This window comes from Piliocolobus tephrosceles, chromosome 13 (genome assembly GCF_002776525.5).
Source record: "Piliocolobus tephrosceles isolate RC106 chromosome 13, ASM277652v3, whole genome shotgun sequence".
In the NCBI taxonomy this organism is placed as follows: Eukaryota; Metazoa; Chordata; class Mammalia; order Primates; family Cercopithecidae; genus Piliocolobus; species Piliocolobus tephrosceles.
In genome coordinates this window covers 18,627,381-18,645,829 of record NC_045446.1, presented here as the reverse complement: position 1 = coordinate 18,645,829, position 18,449 = coordinate 18,627,381, and the positions used below count along the sequence as shown (strand labels likewise).

Here is an 18,449-nt window from a genome sequence, read left to right as displayed (position 1 = left end):
TTCAAAGTATATGTAGGAATTAACCAGGTAAAGAGGTAAGAAAATTCCAGGTATAGAGAAGAGGATGTGTGAAGAAGGCACAGTCTTGAGAGCGCCCAGGAAGTAAGGGTGACAGCAGGGAATTTATGGGGTATGTATGAGAATGAGCTGTTAAAGGTATCAATGCTAATGAGCTTGAATGCCTTGTAGGTCATAACCAGTCACATGGAAGTGACACTGCAAGATTTTCATTCTCTGCATCCTCCAAGGGCCTAGTATCATGCCTTTCACCAGAGTAAACTCTCAATAAATACATGTGGAATAAGACAGATGACTCAGACTCTCGGAATGATAAAGAAGTCTAGAAAGCACACATCCTAGAGAAAAGGGAATAAATACGGGGGAATGGATTATTTGAAAGCACATATATATATAAGCACATTATTTGAAAGCACACGATATAGTAGAGAGGTGGTGTCAGTTGTATTGGCTCCTAAAAAGCATTTGTTATTCACACTGCCTATCATTCAAACATTAACGTTCTCTAAAGAGTGGAAGAGTCCCTAAACATTCTGAAATACAGATATGTTCTATGCAAAGGGAAAAAAAAGGCAGATACCACAGGCTTGAAAAAATTTCACAAACTTGGCCTTTGATTTTATTTTCATAGCTTGAAGCAACTGCTCTCAGCTAAGCAATAGATGAGCAAAGTGGAAAACAAAAATACAGTAGATTCCAGTCAGTATTTTCTAGTAGCCCAGTGTCAAGATACATAACACCTGATGACAAGGGCTAAGAAATTCAATTTGAATTTTAAAAGTCATTCAATTTGCCAGCACCAAAAATAAGTTACTAGGATAAACTCACATGAAGATTGCTCTGCCTTAACTCAGCAGACTGATGCATCTGGTACAAGTCATCAACTGACTTGATTTCCTCTGCCATACTCAGGTAAAATGCCCTATAATAATGTGGCACGTTACTAAAGTATAAGTTACTCAATCAAGCATCTCTTTCTTAAAGAGATAGTCAAATCTTTGACCACTTAGGTAAAACTAGCAGCAACAGAGACAATCACACTCCAAGAAGACAGGTAAAAAGGAGAGGAGATAATACAGCACTGGGAACCACAGTCACATCACATATATACAACCTCTCGATCTTCAGAACTTTCATACTTGTAGCCAGTTATTTCTGAGCCTTTCCTTCATCTCATCTTGGCTGAATATAAGCCAACAGGATTTCACCAGCAGAAATCTGAAATATTACATTTCCTGTATTTGATGAAAAGGAGGAGCTGACGTCCTTTGATGTACACAAGTGGCAATAAACTTAACAAACAATTGGACCAATGGCTTCACATAAATATTACACAGGAGGGATGAACTAGACTAAATCTTAGGAAATTCCTAAGCTCTGGATAAAGTCAGGTTTCCATCACAGTGAAAAGATTTCTAAGACAACAATTTTAAATTCCAATGTGATGCGCCAATCACACTAGTTTGGCTGTGAGCCACGGAGGATAACATTTTATGGTAACTGGTATTAGAGGCTGGAGATAGTCATATATCAAGTAACAAACACTAGGACTATAGGATCCAACTTACTTATTTGACTCCAAGGTAATGAGGCCTAAAGGCAAAGTAATTATTTTGCCTAATGTCCTATTTCAAAAAAATATTTGATAGATAAAGCTTTACAGAGTTACTAAATAAAACTGAATGAAGAGTACGGCAATCTGGATTCTAGTATTGAATCTGATACTGATAAATTATACGATAATGGTTAAGTCACAAAGTCCACATCTCAGTTTATGTATTACAATGACACACTTTTCATTGAGTTAAATGTGAAATGTTCTAAGCTTCTTAGAAAAGTAGTACTTTACATGTAAGATGAAAGTGTTACATATGAGATGAAGTTAACCACCATGACTACAGCCAATAATTTCCTTTTAAATAGAACTCACCTACAAAAGAATTCCATGCACTCAATGGATACACATGCATTAACTCCTCAGTGCATAATCCAAACATTCCGCAAATATGGAAAAAGACATATTAAGTTATTCAATAATGAAAATCTATCAAGTCTATTACAGAGTCAGGAATAGAATCAAACTTCTGGTTCCCCCATCCCTACCCAGTCCTTTGTTTCAGTTACCTAATTAGCTTAAATTACGTTGTTCTATGCATCAGAAACATAACTAGTAATAGGAGGGACAGAAACTTCTTTCCCAAAAGCTTCAGAATCTCGTATTAAAATATATTCAAACTTAAAATTGTGAATGATTCCATAAATGGCAAGATGAACTTACTAAACCCAGAAAAGTATTTCATCCAGTATTATGTTGAAGAGATCTGTAAGAAATGGTGACTATAATTTTTTTTTTTTTTTTTTTTTGAGACGAGTCTCGCTCTGTTGCCCAGACTGGAGTGCGGTGGCACCATCTTGGCTCCCTGCAGCCTCTGCCTCCGAGGTTCAAGCAATTCTCCTGCCTCAGCCTCCTAAGTAGCTGGGACTACAGGTGCTCACCACCACACCCGGCTAATTTTTGTATCTTTAGTAGAGACAGGGTTTCGTCATGTTGGCCAGGCTGGTCTCAAACTCCTGACCTCAGGTGATCCACCTACCTCAGCCTCCCAAAGTGCTGAGATTACAGCTGTGAGCCACCGCACCCAGCCAGGTGACTGTAATTTTTAAACAGAGAAGCAAACTCGCAGAAAAAAATCAATGACTACAGAAGGGTCTCTCTCCCTAAAAAGGAGTAAAAAGAAATAGAAGAAGGTGTGAAAGAATAACAAAATTTAAAACCAAAAGATAATTCTATGGAGTACTGTAATAGATTTGTGCCATGGACAAATGGCAAATTCTTTGAAAAATATACTTCCTGATAAGCATCAAATACAAATCAGTACATCTTCCAAATTAGCAGAGTGTTTTTTTCCCCTGTGACAGATAGTATCTCCTGGGGAAAATCACTTATTCTCAATATATGCTATTAATGTGATACAGCCTTTTCTGGGGGTTATTTGGAGATATTTGGTTAAAATTTTTTTTTTTGATGTAGCAAAAGCTTTTTTTTATACCTTTAGACCAAGCGCAGTAGATGAATTATTGTTTTCAATTTCCATATCCTGTTTTAAAATTATACATTCACAACACCCTTTGTCATATAACTTTGCAAGGCTTGGCCATGTGGCTTCGTTTGGCTAATGAGATGTTAACAAACCTGATGCCAGCAGAGTCTTAAAATGTATTTTAGTAGTTTGGCCTGCTTCCTGTGCTCTTAGGTAAACTATGAAATGAATACGCCCCAGGTAGCTGCTGTCCCTTCATGCAAGGCCTCAGAATGAACACATTTAGAGTAGACCTAACCAAACTTGCAGCCTGAAGGCAAGTTCAGTCAGCCCACAAACTGAAGCAGAGGTGCCTGGCCAAGTACAGCCTAGATCAGGAGAACCCCAGATGACCTACAGACCCAGTGTGAAAATAAACACTTAGGTAAAATGCCCTATAACAATATGGTACATTATTAAAGTGTAAGTTACTTCATCAAGCTTATTTTTCTTAAAGACATAATCAGATCTTTGACCAGTTAGGTATAAGTACTGGCAGTGCTGAAAGCCACTCAACAAAACACTAGTTTCTGATGCAGAATTGTTAGGGCAATAGGTGACCAATACACGTAGTCATCACCCATCTCGGAACTTCTCCTAAGACAATCAGAGAGAAACACGCATTCATATAGAAGGGTATATCTATCAAAGCAATATTGATAATAGCAAAAAAACTGGAAATACCCTATCATCAAGAGAAGAATAGTTTTAAAAATCATGATATAGCGAATTACACTAAAATTTAAAGCTGTTAAAAATCATGCTCTCAAAGAACACTCAAAAATCTGAGAAGATTTTCATAAGTTAGGTTTAAAAAGCATAAAAAGCAAGACACACCGTTCTATAAAAAAATCATGATATAAGCAGAGCAAAAGATCGGGTGGATAAAATAATACATTTAAAGAATATAAGTGCCTCTTCTGTGTTAATATCATTCTATGTTAAATATTATACTAAATATCATACTAGGAATAAAAAAGCAAATAAAACAAACATGTTCCCCGCCTTCCTGAAACTAACAATCTAATGAGGAAGATAGATACTTAAAAAACAGTAATGCTACAGATACAGATATGCTACTATAATAGAAAATGCTAATTATTCCCAGTAGTTATTTCCCAATTCTTACTCAGTAATAGTCCTTGAATTTTATCTGGCCACGACCACAAGCAATAAACTACCTACATTTTCCAGACTTCCTTGCTCCTAGCGGGGGCCATATGACTAAGTTCAGGCCCATGGGATCTAACTGGAAGTGGTGCATGCAACTTCTAGAAAACATCCTTAAAAAATAAAGGGCTTGCTCTTTGTTGTTTCTCCCCCTTCTTACCAGATGGAGCAGCTATTTTGGACTGTGATGTGAAAGCTGCATGCTGAGAATGGCAGAGCAACAGAATAGGAGGAACCTGGGTTCCCTGACACCATGCAACCACTCTTCACAGTCCTAGCCCTAGGGGGACCTACAGAACTTTTAGATGAGAGAGAAATTAAGTTTTCTCTGTTTACATCATTTTCATTTTGGGTTTTCAGTCATTCACAACTGAACATAATCCTAAACAGAATAACTATGAAGGGAAAGTATGGTTCAATGAGAGATAACAGAAACAGTTGATTTTGACTAGAGAAAGGAGTGTCAGGGATAGCTCCTCTGAGGAAGTGACATTTAAGCTATGACATGAAACCTCACCAGGAGACCACCAGGTAAAAGGAGACAGGATAGCAAACCGTTCAGGCGGGGGAAACCAAAGCTGCAACCACGAAGGCTTAACCCTGAAGCACCACAGTAACAAGCAACAAACTTTGGGATGTTAAGATTGCCTCTATAAGGAATTAAAATGAAAGCACAGAACTAGAGCAACTAAGCACTTTGGCTCCATATCGGAATATCTCCATAAAAGACCACATATGCCTATCAAAAAATAAGGGTGTGGGGAGTGAGAATGACAGTGAATCCTGTTAAAGAAATTGATAGTTGCTTCCATACTTCAGCATTACTTCACACCTGTAATCCCAGCACTTTGGGAGGCCGAGGTGGGCGGATCACAAGGTCAGGAGATCTAGACCATCGTGGCTAACACGGTGAAACCCGGTCTCTACTAAAAATACAAAAAATTGCCCAGGTGTGGTGGCGGGCACCTGTAGTCCCAGCTACTTGGAAGGCTGAGGTGGGAGAATGGCATGAACCCAGGAGGTGGAGTTTACAGTGAGCCAAGATTGCGACACTGCACTCCAGCCTGGGTGACAGAGCAAGACCCTGTCTTGAAAAAAAAAGTTGGATTCTCTGACTAAAGTGGTTCATGTATTTAATACCATGAGAAGAATGTCATTAGATTTTAAAATGTGAACTATGCCTGAAACAGACAAGAGTTTGATGTTAAAAAATTTTTTACATCATCTTTCTCGTCTATTTATGATTCTAAAAGTGAAACATATTTATTGTGGAGCATTTAGAAAATATACATAAAAGTATACAGAAAAAGTAAATCACCTGTAAACTTAACCACCTTCCAATATCTTATACTGACACTGTTTTTACGTACATTTACACACCCACATACATATATACACAAAATAAACATAAAAATGGGACTGTAATGCACATAAAGTTGTGTATACTCTCTCACTTATTATTTCAGAGCACATTCCTGTATCATTAAAATACTTTCCAAAACCATGATCTTAATGGCTATATAACATATAATTTATTTAGCCAATCAAGTCAGGGATTTTCTAAGTTAAAACTGTCCGCCACAAATTGAAAGCAGGTCAAGAAGCTGACTTAGAAATCTGCCAGAGTTTCCTCCAGAAATCTCAAGTTACAGTTTAAAAGCACTAGAACCTTCCAACCAAGAATTCAGTGAAATTCACTAAGTTTTAGCCATGAAGGATGCTCACTAAAGGCTGTATTTTCCCAAATGGAGCATACGATTACATAGTTTTAAGGAAGAAACTGAGTAAGTATCAAAGATTGAAGTGGCAACAGTGAATAAGAACTAGTGTCTACTGCAAGAAATAGTGACTATCTGCAATGGTCTTTCTTTTTTTTTTTTGCTCATGACTTTGGAGGTCAGATGCAACTTTTAATAAAAGAAGAGAATATATGAGTCCATTATTTGTATAATTAAAGTTTTCTAATAAATATTGAAAAAATGATTACAGAAAAATGCACAAAGAAAAAGAATGGAAGCAAAAACGACAAAGAGTTAAGTGTGAAATATGCCATTATTCTCCAAACTTCTCTGTATTTAAAATTTTTCTAACAAAAAAATTAATGTTAACATATTAGTCATATGGATAAGGTAATTCAGATTTTAGTTATTAAAGTGGAAGGAAAATTGGTTAGGTTCTGCCAGAGGATAAGTGGTTCTTTTGAGCGGGGGGCAAAAAGGGCATATAGCATTAGGAAACTGTTCTAAAATAAAACTTTTATTTTTTTGAGACAGAGTCTCGCTCTGTCACCCAGGCTGGAGTACAGTGGCACGGTCTTGGCTCACTGCAACCTCTGCCTCCTGGGTTCAAGCAATTCTCCTGTCTCAGCCTCCCAAGTAGCTGGGACTACTGGTGTGCACCAGTACCCCTGGTTAATTTTTGTATTTTTAGTAGAGACGGGGTTTCACCACATTGGCCAGGCTGGTCTCGAACCTCTGACCTCAGGAAATCCACCCGCCTTGGCCTCCCAAAGTGCTGGGATTACAAGCATGAGCCACCACGCCTGGCCAATAAAACTATTCTAAACTAAACAGTAATATCACATGTTGAAAATAAGTCTGAGGAGGGATGAGCTTTTGAACTTTACAGCTGTCCTTCCTTCAAGTATCAGCCTACCTAAAAATGATATTTTTCTGTTCCATCAAGAAGGTTGTTTTAACAGTTAAGGAAATATAAATTTTGTAGGACTGGATTTCAGTTTCTAACTCTAGTTTTATTTACTTTGTATACCTAAAGTTTTCCTGATGTTAGACATTTTTTAAAATTCCAATTTCTGAAATGCAAACTTAGTTCAGAGAACAATTAGAGCTTGCCACTTGATGAAATGTCTTAACATAGATAGTTGCAATTTTCTATTCAGTAAGGTCCCTAACAGAAAAAAGATGAAAGAATAAAAAGTTACAGAATAAACCAAATCTATGTCAGTTCTCACAAACAAAAATTTCGAGTAGATGTAAATTTCTAACAATTGTCCCACTTTCCCCAAATGTAGTCTTAAGTTACCTTAACTTTGCAATAGCATCCCCCAACCCCTACTCCACTAATCAGTTCTCACCTTCTTTCCCTGCTGGAACACGTGAATTTTTCAGCAAATGTGAGTCATTCATTGGCGTCTTGTCAAACTAACCCTGAAACTATAAGGAGGCTCAGTGCTAACAGAATTCTAAAGCTAGAACACTTTCACTAACACACATCATGTTGACTTTAGAGAACTGAATCACATTCAGAGCCAAATACATACTAACCAACTCTGTTTATATTTTTTCTTACAAATTGTTCTCCACCATCCCACCTCCTCCCAATTTTAGTTTGGCAATTCCCTAATCTAAAATACCTCCTGTCTGTGGAGAAGACAAGATGGGGACGCATAAGAATAGGAGGGAAGAATATAAAGCAGTTGTTCACTCAGCTTGGAAGATGATTCTATTCTGAAACATTAATGATTCATATCTCTTCCACATAGTTCTCAAAGTTTATTTCTCCCCTCAGTTAAATGAAAACACAATAGAAACACAATAAAAAAATCTCCAGGAATAAATTATTCTCATTGTTATTATTTCACTAAATAACATCAAATAACAACATAAAAATCAGTTATTTAGAACTATTTAGTCAAAAATCTTCAATAAAATGTCACTGGCATGAAATATCAACTGCAAATCACCTTATTCTTTCGATTAATACATTCACCTCCTCCAAGACAGAAAACCACTCTTTCTAACCAGAGGGAGAGTGGTGGGGAAGAAACAAGAAAACAAATGCTTCATGGGATTACCATGAACATTTACTTATAGCTCTATCAATTGCCACACTCCACCTGGTGGCAGGCACTGCCTGAATTGGTAAAGTGGAGGTCATCATACAAAAAATTCCAAAGAATATTTTCCTGGTGTCCTTGGAAAAAAGCAAGATGTTCTTCTCCTGCCCTGCCCTATATAGAATAAGTCTAATAAGTTTTTTCACGTAATAGTAGGTCAATATCTAATAGAGATTAACATAAAGGCATGACCATACTTAGAATGGGAGACCTACATTTAGAGCAATCTACTTACAAGAAAATTCTCTCCACAATAAGTTAAATGTCAGCTCAAGGCTTTAAGACAGGTAACAAGGTACATTCAGCACCTACAAGATTCTCTATCACCTATTCTCACTAACTGCCTTTACCCCATCCCCTATGGGTAAACTATAGAGTTTAATTAACACAGTTAACGGCAGCCTGCCACATTGCTTTTAGGTATTTGCCAGTAACATATACCCATGGGATACTCTAGAGACTGATTTCAACCAAAAATAAAAATAGATAAACAGAGCTCAAACAAAATTAAAACCAAGTCTGGCTGCCCACACTTATTTTCACACATGAGGAAAAATAGCAGTTCTCTTAGAAGCCTCGAGCAGACATATCTTTAGAACACAATGTTAAAAATATGCCCCCCTCCCCTTTTCCCCTACCTGTTTCTCACTCAAAGCTGTGATTTTGGCTTGGAGTTCATGAAGCTGTTTCTTTAAGTCAGCATTCTGATTGGAAAGAAAAAATATCTGTGAGGAAGATAGTTCATTTGTTAACAGAATAGTAGCAGGAAGACTATGCATACTGTATTACAAATGATGAAGCAACCTGAAGCATTCAGCCAATCAAATCTGTCATGCATTACACTGTAGCCATAATACCATCACCTAATGCACAGATCCTAAATATAGGCTCCTCTCACCGAAACAGGAGCAGCTCCTCTGCAACTGTTTTAAATTACACGAAGTTTTATATTTGAGCATCTTACACTGTAAGAGTACCTGTCCACTAAAATATTCTTATTCTTTATAGAAAGTATCCATTAACAGAAAACCCAAAGCTCCACTAATCACACAAAAGTAGGAAAATGGAGGTTATAAGTATGCATACACTACATGCTTTACAGCATTATCAACAAAGATAAGAGGTTTTTCTCCACTTGCCCTCTCCCTTATTTAGCAAAGTACATTTGTTATTTTAGCCTAGATCTGAAAAGCTGTCAGTACTGCAACTGCCTTAACACTACATCATTCAAATTAACACACTGACTACCAGGGCATTTTCTCAGTTCTAAAATTCTAGGAATCAAAAAAAGAATACTATTTTAGATGAGATACACTGAGCATGATTGCCTTTTACTAAAGTAGGCAAAAAATTCCAAAATTAAAGTTTTCAAATGCTTAATGTAGCAGGACAGCCTACTAGCAGACTGAACACCACCCTAATGAGAGACTGCTTTTACTTGATTTGTCTCACATACAATTATTTCAATTTACCCTGCTTGGTCTTCTGTCAGGGTTAGGGAACACATCCTCCCCATCTATTGAATTTGGTTTACTCCATGTGGACTTTTTTATTAGTGTATCTGACATAAGGCTTCTCCAATGAGATCACCCACAATGCTGTCCAACAAGTTACTGCCCTGCCCACCTCAGATTCTTCAGTTAAGACAATTCTGTTACATGATCACCAATATTATGACAGAAAGCCTCAAAAACTCTGATTTTGAATAAGTGGGTTTATGGAAATGAATTTAAGCTATATGAGGAGTATTAACTTAATATTTTTCTCCAAAATACTCAAACCAATTAACATAAAACCAAAATAATAGTAACAAAAATGAAATAATAGCTATATTAAAATAGAATGAATTTTTCTAAACCCTTAAAACCTGAAGATCAATGTATTAAAAATAATTGCTATTAGAAATGAAGTAATTCTTAAAAGTTAAGTACCATCTATATTTAAGTATTTTATGGTGATTTTATTTTAAATTATTTTTAAATTTAACAATTACATGAATAAAAATAGTTTACCTGTGGATCCTGCTTCATCTGAGCAACCAGTTTCTGGTAATAAAGAGAGAAAAAGAGCCATTAGTCTTACATATTAACTCCCTATGGCTAATCAGGTTTGGACCAAAAATTCTAGGATTTTAAGTTAACACAAAATAATGAGCAACACCACAATCAGAACAGACTAAAACCTTCTGTGATGCATGTAATAGGCTCAGGAGACACTTCCTTCAATAAAAAAATCAAACCACCACTTTATATTTGAAATGAAAAAGTGCCTGATTTTTAAATCTGGACAGAGATGGGCGACAATGGCTTCCAAAAGGAATTTAAACAAGCTGGATGCTCCAAAAGCCAAACATCCCTTTCAAATGCTGTCAATGTCTGGAGTCCCAAACAGGGCCTGGAAAGAAGCTGGCCCCACACAAAACCGGCCTGTTTACTACATACAGAGCAAAGTACAGATTTGGCAGGTCTATTGGTTTGGTTCTTACCACTGAAGAAGCGTAGTGTCCCATGCGACTTTGCCACAGTCTTCTCTCAAGAAGGAGTTAGGTGCAGGGGATGACAAGTTCAGTGGGGCAGTGATGCTCAGTATTTGAGAACAAGGAAGTGCAGGAACAATACAAAATTCTATCTAACTCGATTCCTCTGGGAAGGAGAGTGCTACCCAATACTGAATGGAAAAGATCTTTACTAGGGAAAACAGAAGCCCAAACAAATAACAAAGAAAGAAAGAAAAATGAATGTCTTTTGACCTAACCCAACTTCTAAAATCATTGCTGCCCAAAGGTAACAATAACCATAGACAGAAGAATTTGAAGGATAAAGGAGCATCAGAAGTCCTAAAGTATCTGGGAATAAGCTATTACCCAAGTCAATTTTTCAGGTAATGGAAAAATTTGTCACTCTCTTTTGGTGACAAGGCACTTTTAAATTGTTCAGTTGTAAAATAAAACCTTTCTAAAATATACTATATATTTATCTAACTACTACTTTTTTTTTTTTTTTTTGAGACAAGGTCTTCCTCTGTCACCTAGGCTGGAGTACAGTGCTGTGATCATGGCTCACTGCAGCCTTAACTTCCTGGGCTTAAGTGAGCCTTCCACCTCAGCCTCCTGAGTAGCTAGGACCCCAGGTGCACACCAGCACACCTGGCTAATTTTTTAATTTTTTGTAGAGACAGGGTCTTGTTATGTTGCTCAGGCTGGTCTTGAACTCCTAGTCTCAAGGAATCCTCCCTCCTCAGCCTCCCAAAGTGCTGAGATTAAGGTGTGAGACACCACACCCACCCTAACTTCTTAAAAAGAAGAAAAAAAAATTTAAAAATCAAGCTTTTATTGATACTTAGAGGAATGATTATATTAATATACTAAACTATAAACAATAGGGTCCTTACAAAAAAGGTACCAAACTACAACGTTTTAAAGTTCTTAAATCCACACTGTAGTTTTCCAGTCCACTCCTTAACGTCAAGTAGTCAGCCAGAACATTTTGCTACTATTTTTTTAAAGATGGGATCTTGTTCTGTCACTGAGGCTGCAGTGCAGTGGCACAATCATAGCTCAACGCAGCCCCCAACTCCTGGGCTCCAGCAATCTTCCCACCTTATCCTCCTAAGTATCCTCCAACATATCCAGGTCTGGTTTTTGTTTTTTGGTTTTTTAAAATATTTTTAAGAGATGAGGTCTCGCTGTGTAATGCAGGCTGGTCTGAAAATCCTGACTTCATGCGATCCTTCTGTCTCGGTCTCACAAGTAGCTTGGATTATAGGTTTGAACTATCAGGCTTGGCTAATTTTTATTTTTCAAATATTTTTAAGAGATGAGGTCTCACTATGTTATTCAAGCTGATCTCGAAATCCTGACCTCAAGCGATCCTCCCACCTCAGCCTCCTGAGTAGCTGAGATTACAGGCATAAGCCACCACATCCAGCTCTTGCTACTATTCTAATAACCCTGAAAGCAGCTCAAATTTGCTGTTTCAGACCTGCTGTGTGGTACACTCACTGGACTAATTTTAAGACGAGGGAACAGGTTGTAATAATCTAAGAAATCCTCCTTTAGTAAAATGTATAATCTTTAGTGTATCACTTCAGACATTTATTCTAATTGGTCAAGTCTTTCTCCCTGGTGCTAAGACACGTTTTAGATAACTGAGGTTGCCAACCATGTGACCTCCAAATACATAAGGTATGTGTCACTATATTCTACTTCATATTTAATAGTAGTAGCTCTTCTATATCCTAGTCTTAATCTACAAAACAGAAACAATACATATTCCAAGAGTTTAAGGGAATTGAAACACAAGGTTTTATACATATACATTTTTACATTAATGCTAGCCACACTCTTCAATGAAAAAAGCTCTTGATTTTCGTTTTTGATTTGGTTACCAGAGGGTTGGCTGCTACGCTGTTACCTTTTAGAAGCTGAAAAAGGTTTTCTTCCAGACACTGGAATTTAAAAATTCACTGATAACTACATGAAGTCTTGACCTCTAAAGGAAATAAATAAGCCAACTTTTCTATCTATAAGCAGTTAAACTGCATTTTAGACAATCAGGGGTAGGACAGGACGAGGTGGGCAACTTACTGGACCATCCAAATCCCTAGTAACTTTAAGCTGACATAATGTTAACAAAGTTAAGTTACTTTCCACAAGAATGCGGCAATGTTTCTTGAGGATATACTTTATGCCAAAGGTAAGCAGAACAAGCCATAGGCCAAATCTGGCCCGCCACTGTTTTTGCAAATAAAGTTTTATGGAAAAAAGTCATATTCATTCATTTATATATTGTCCGTGGCTGTTTTGTACGTGCAACTGCAGAGCATAGTAGTTGTGACAGAGACCATAAATTACCCGCAAAGCCAGAAATATTTTACTATGTGTCCCTTTTCAAAAAAATTAGCTAACCTCTGTTTTACACTATTCTCCATTCCATATGGAGTAAATACCCTGAAAATTTAAATGTGATTTCCATCAAATCTAAATAAGGTCAAAGAAAGGAGGAGGAGAAAAGATAATTTCCCCAAAAAGATGAGATGTCCATCACAGGACATTATTACTTAAATATGTATTGAACATCAACTATGTGTACATTGCTACTTTCATAACTATCTCCCCATTCGTAACAAAAACACAAAGAACAAAAATATGCTTTAACTACAGCAATACCAGGTAGTTTCAGAACACATTTTCTATCCAGTAAGGTCAATTTCAGCCCTAATCTCATTCCCTAGCTGGAAATGCAACCAAGAGTGGCTTTTGTCCCAATATTTAGTCAAATGTATGTTCTGGCTTTGGTCTCAGCCTAGTAACCAACGCCCCTACCTTGATGTCATTTCTGGCATGCCTCAATTTGTCATGATCAATGATTGTGTAGGTGACACCATATAAATTATTTTTCCAAAAATAGTAAAGTATTACAGATATAACTGGAGTGAAATGTATGCTTTCTCTGTTAAAATATTATTGGCATATAAATAAATGTTTATTATCACACAAACAAAATGTTGTATAAATAAAGGATGAATATAAAAGCTATTAATTTTATGCTCAAAGCTGACAGTTAATATGAATAGTAAGAGAGTGTTTAGAATAACTTTAGGAACTATATCCCTTTTGAGTCAACAAATGTGAATTTAAAATTTTAATTAGATTTAAAACAGAATAATAAATATTAAGTATTTTCATAATTGTGATGTTTATAAAATTGGTATGCTTGAATTCAGAATATGAAACAAAATATTTAGTAATTAACTTCAATTAATTTAGGTCATGAGCCTTTCAAGAAAGGATTATTTGGGAGACTTGCTCATATCTTGTGAGGAGGAACTAAAGCAGAATGTTAACTTTGCCATCTCAATACTTCCTTAGAGGAGGAAAATCTCCAAAAATCACACACAACATCATAAAATTAATCTTGATCCACATAAATTTCAGATTGATTACTGTACTCCCAAAATTCATTCTATGATGATGTCAGCTTTGAACCAAATGTGAATTAAATTTTTATCACTTGCCATTCAGCCAAACTGGGTATTCAACACACCTCTATGTTAAACTAGTTTCACTCAGAAAAAGACAAGCTTGTTTTTGTAACAAATTTCTGCTCTCCTCAGTCAGTACCAGAAGCAAAGTTAAAAAAAAGAAAAAAAAAGTACACAGCTTATTGCCTACTTAAAGAAGCCCACGTGCACAGGGCCAACTCTGCAGCGGAACAAGAGTTTAACGAGATCCGGAGCAGCAGCAGGGATTTCTGAACAGGTGCTTTTGAAGCTTCCTTTAAGTTCTCACCCACACTAATTCTGAGCAATGTGCAAATCTAGTAGTTATCAAAGGCCCAAGATATTCTCCCAATGATTTCAAAAGTTAATGTTACCTTAGACTACTCAGATAAACAAAGGAAACTATACCTAAGAACAAACACCTTTAAAAAGTAGTTTTACTTATCCTTCTCTGCGCTCCCATATCCCCAAATGTTACAAATTCAAAAGTAGTCAATGCATCATCCTTTACCACTTTTGAGTACCAAGGATTAGATACATGCATGTGTATGTGTGTCTTCAGCCTGATGTCCAGCTAAAGTCTAGAAAGATATAAAACAATGGTACTCTGTTTACATAACAAATTTTAAATGTAATTATTTAAAGATAGCTTTTTGTCTTGATTGTAGTTATGTGTATGTTTACTTTTATATATTCATATATAAATTATATTTTAATATTTTATTATTATATGCATAAATATATTGTTTTACAAATGTATTTAAAATATATTTTATTTATATATACATTTTTATAGTTACTTTAAATGTTTGTTTAGTCTGGGTATCTGAGGTAAAATATAAGTAAGAATTGTAAAATCTGAAATTTAAACATCTGTGAAGATAATCACATTTTCTTTAAGAAAGATTGGAATCAACGCATAAAGCTGAGTCATATGATCTGTAAAAACTTTAGTACATATGGTGGTTGAGTTAGACATGTTGTTATTTAAAACATGCAAGTTAAATCACATGAATAAAGTCCTTCAGATGAACCAAAAAGCAGAAAAAAGATTTCTTTCTTTTTTGTTAACACCTTTGGTATATGAAAAAAATCTTTTCAGTGCTTTTCTCTAGAAAGGAAGTCAGGAATACTTTCTTTAAGTTCTTAAAAGTAGTATCTACGACTTTGCTGAGTAGTGATAAAAGGCAAACGACATGACTCTAGGACAAAATTGTCTTAAAGATTATTAAAAACAGTACTGAAGACCAGAGATGGGCTTGTTTACTAATCTTAACAACAATGTGGGAGAAGCCAATAATACAACATACCTGGTGAACCTGAATTTCCACTTTAAGAGCCTCCTGTAGAGTCTGCAACTCCATCCTCTACCTTCTCCACTTTCTCTGCTAATTCTATAGTTTCTTCAGCCTCTGTTTAAAGTAACAAACTCCTCTTCTCACTGCAGCTGTAAAGATCGTAAAATGTTTTGGATCATTACATTTGGAACAAATATAATATTTATGTCAAATAAATTATGCTAGTAAAAAAACATCTGATTCTCTAACGCAGGGCAAGAAATTTCCCAAAGAGACTTTTTTCCCCAAAACAATTCTTTCAGTATTCCTCTAAAGAACACTTCAAATAACTAAGAAATGAAAAACAAAAAAAAGGGTTTAATCTGGTCATGGAAACATCTAAGCATCCACTACATGCTCAGCACTGTGTTAATCACTACATACTGAGGACACAGAGCTGAATAAGATCACTTCTGCCTTCAATGAGACTATAACCATTCAGGACACACTGTCCTCAGAAAGAGACATATAACAACAGTATTACACATTTTTAAACTTCACACAGAGTGGACTGGAGAGTTCGGGGTTTCTCAGAGGTTAACGAATGCCAGGGTAGTTTCATTTGGATGGGTTCTCACTCTACATAAAAAAATAGAGAAATTCAAAATGGGGAAATTCTGGTATAACTTAAACATTTACATTTAACAAATTAATACTCAACACAGACAAATACAATGCAATATAACTATGCTATCACAAAGTTATGATGTGGATATTTTAAAATCTATCTATCGTGTGTAACTTGAGGTAGTCTAGTAATGGAACACACATCTAGCTTTACAATGAAAATCATCTTTCAAGCTTGCCAGTCATCTCTTTGACTATACATATACTGGCAAGTGGAGATAATGTCAAAAGTCTAAATCTGTTCATGTGACACCCAGCTTGACCTTTCTATCCTCCTCCAATCATCACTACTCTAATTTAAATTATTTCAATGGCTAATTTATCCTTTATTATTTTTTTTCCATTCTTGAATGTGGCCTTAGACATTATTTTAGTACTCTGCCAAAGCAAAAGTCTGTTTTTGCCTGAATAAATTTAAATTTTACTTCAAATTTCTTTTCTTCTTTGCACCTATAAGACTTGTAGCTAGAGCAGCTTTTTAGCATTCATATAAACTGGGGAAGAGAACAATCAGAAAGTTAGAGGAACCACTACTCCTTAAACCAATACAGTAAGATTCATGATCTTCATACTTCTAAATATTATTTACCTATGGGTAAAGTCTATATTCAACGTAAGTTTTCTAAGAGCCCTTTGAAAACTGTTTTAACAGAGTTATAATGGAATCATTAACTAGGGAATATATTCCTGTGAATATGAGTTTTCATTATATTTGCTTATTCTCATTAGGCATAAAACATCAGCAGAAATCTCTCTCTTAGGGCTTATATACTAGATTATACAACATCAAAATACTCAAACCTAAGAAAGAATAAATTCCAAAAGTGCAAAATTCCTTTAAATTCACATTTGCAAACGACAGGAAAAGTTTACTATATAATGATAATGTTAACCAAAACATTTTAAAAGGCAGTATATTCAGCGGAGATATTAATAATTTAGAAAGGGAAACATACTGTGGTGAACAAATTTGGGTAGTTTTAGCTACTATCTTTTAAAATATTTGGAATGATAACCAATCAGTCAATATCAGAATCATTGAGTCACTAAGACCAAGATTTTTGTTATCATGTAAGCTTACTCTAACTGCAATACTAAAGTTAAAACTACACAGCCACTTTAAATACCAAAATAATCTCCCTACTCAAATTCTTGACTTATATATTACAGTTCTTGAAAACAACACTTGGTTTTAATTTTTACGAGGCTCTACCAGAAAATGTGTCTAAAATGATTCCTTATAATTTCTGTCAAGAATCACTTTGAAGTTGAAGAGGTATTTTTCAAATATTCATACTTCATTCTACTGATAGTAACATAAAACCATAGTTCAACTCAATTTACATAAACTCTGGAAATAAACGGCAGGTTAAAACACGAAGAACTTACATTATACATGACAAAGGGCTAATATAGTTTATATATTTAGGGCCCTCACAAATTGATAACAAAAATCTATGAAAAAACAATTTACAGAAGAAATAAGAATGGCCAACAAACATGAAGAACTTCCATCATCAATTAAGACACAGAAATATAATTAAGATTATATGCTTTGTCTATCAAACTGAAAATCTATAAAATAATAATACTCTGAGCTGTCTAGAATTTTTGTCAGGTGCCACTTTATAATTTGCTGATGGTTATCTCTAGGTAGTAGCACTGACAATTATTTACTTTCTTCTTTTTCGGGTATTGATATTTTCAAAATTTTCCATAAAAAATATGCACATCTTTTTAAACAAGAAAACATTAACCAAGGATTTGTAGATAAAGCATTGGAAAATGTTATACTATCAAACAAAATGCTCAGGAAAAGAAAAAGTTAAAACCAGGGTTTAACCTGAAGACTGTAAATGTCAAAGAGTGCCTCGCACAATAATAAGCCTGCAACTCAAGTTAATGAGGAGCTGATGGCTTTTACTTTCTCCATCAGACTGTTGTCTGCTTCTTAGAGATACACAAAGGCATGATGAAGTTTTATTCAGCAAGGACTCTGAATGCCAATTACTGATTTTATTTCAAAATAAAACTGAAGGGTTAAAAAAGTTAGGACTAGTTGTAGAAAAACATATGAAGGATTAGAAGATTCATTTGAAATTCTTTTTCTTTTCTTCAGAAAGGTCTCTTTCTGGATAGTAATTTTAAGAGATTGGTCTGTGCAGAAAGAAACAAACTATAGACACGTATCTATAGTTCACAAAAACAAGGCAGGTACAAGTTGAATCTTGTTTTTTTAATTTTATTTTTTCTTGTAGAGAAGAGGTCTCATATGTTGCCCAGGCTGGTTACGAATACATGCTGAATCTTTTGAAAAAATTTTTTTCCTGAGACAGGGTCTCACTGTGTCACCCAGGCTAA

At 35.5% G+C, this 18,449-nt stretch overlaps 1 protein-coding gene across 28 annotated transcripts in view; it reads right to left on the bottom strand.

Annotated features, from left to right (window-relative positions):
- Positions 1 to 18,449, bottom strand: part of PHF21A (PHD finger protein 21A) — a 195,707-nt gene that overhangs the window by 142,440 nt on the left and 34,818 nt on the right. For all 28 annotated transcript variants that reach the window (XR_002732298.3, XR_002732299.3, XM_026454081.2 and 25 more), the window contains 3 exons: positions 15,435 to 15,571; positions 10,137 to 10,169; positions 8,763 to 8,828 (listed from right to left, as the gene is read on the bottom strand). Coding sequence is in view for 25 of the 28 variants with exons in the window: in XM_023215746.3 (XP_023071514.1) it covers positions 8,763 to 8,828; positions 10,137 to 10,169; positions 15,435 to 15,488 (153 nt within the window). In the remaining 3 variants the exon portion in view is untranslated. The remainder of the gene's footprint in view (positions 1 to 8,762; positions 8,829 to 10,136; positions 10,170 to 15,434; positions 15,572 to 18,449) is intronic.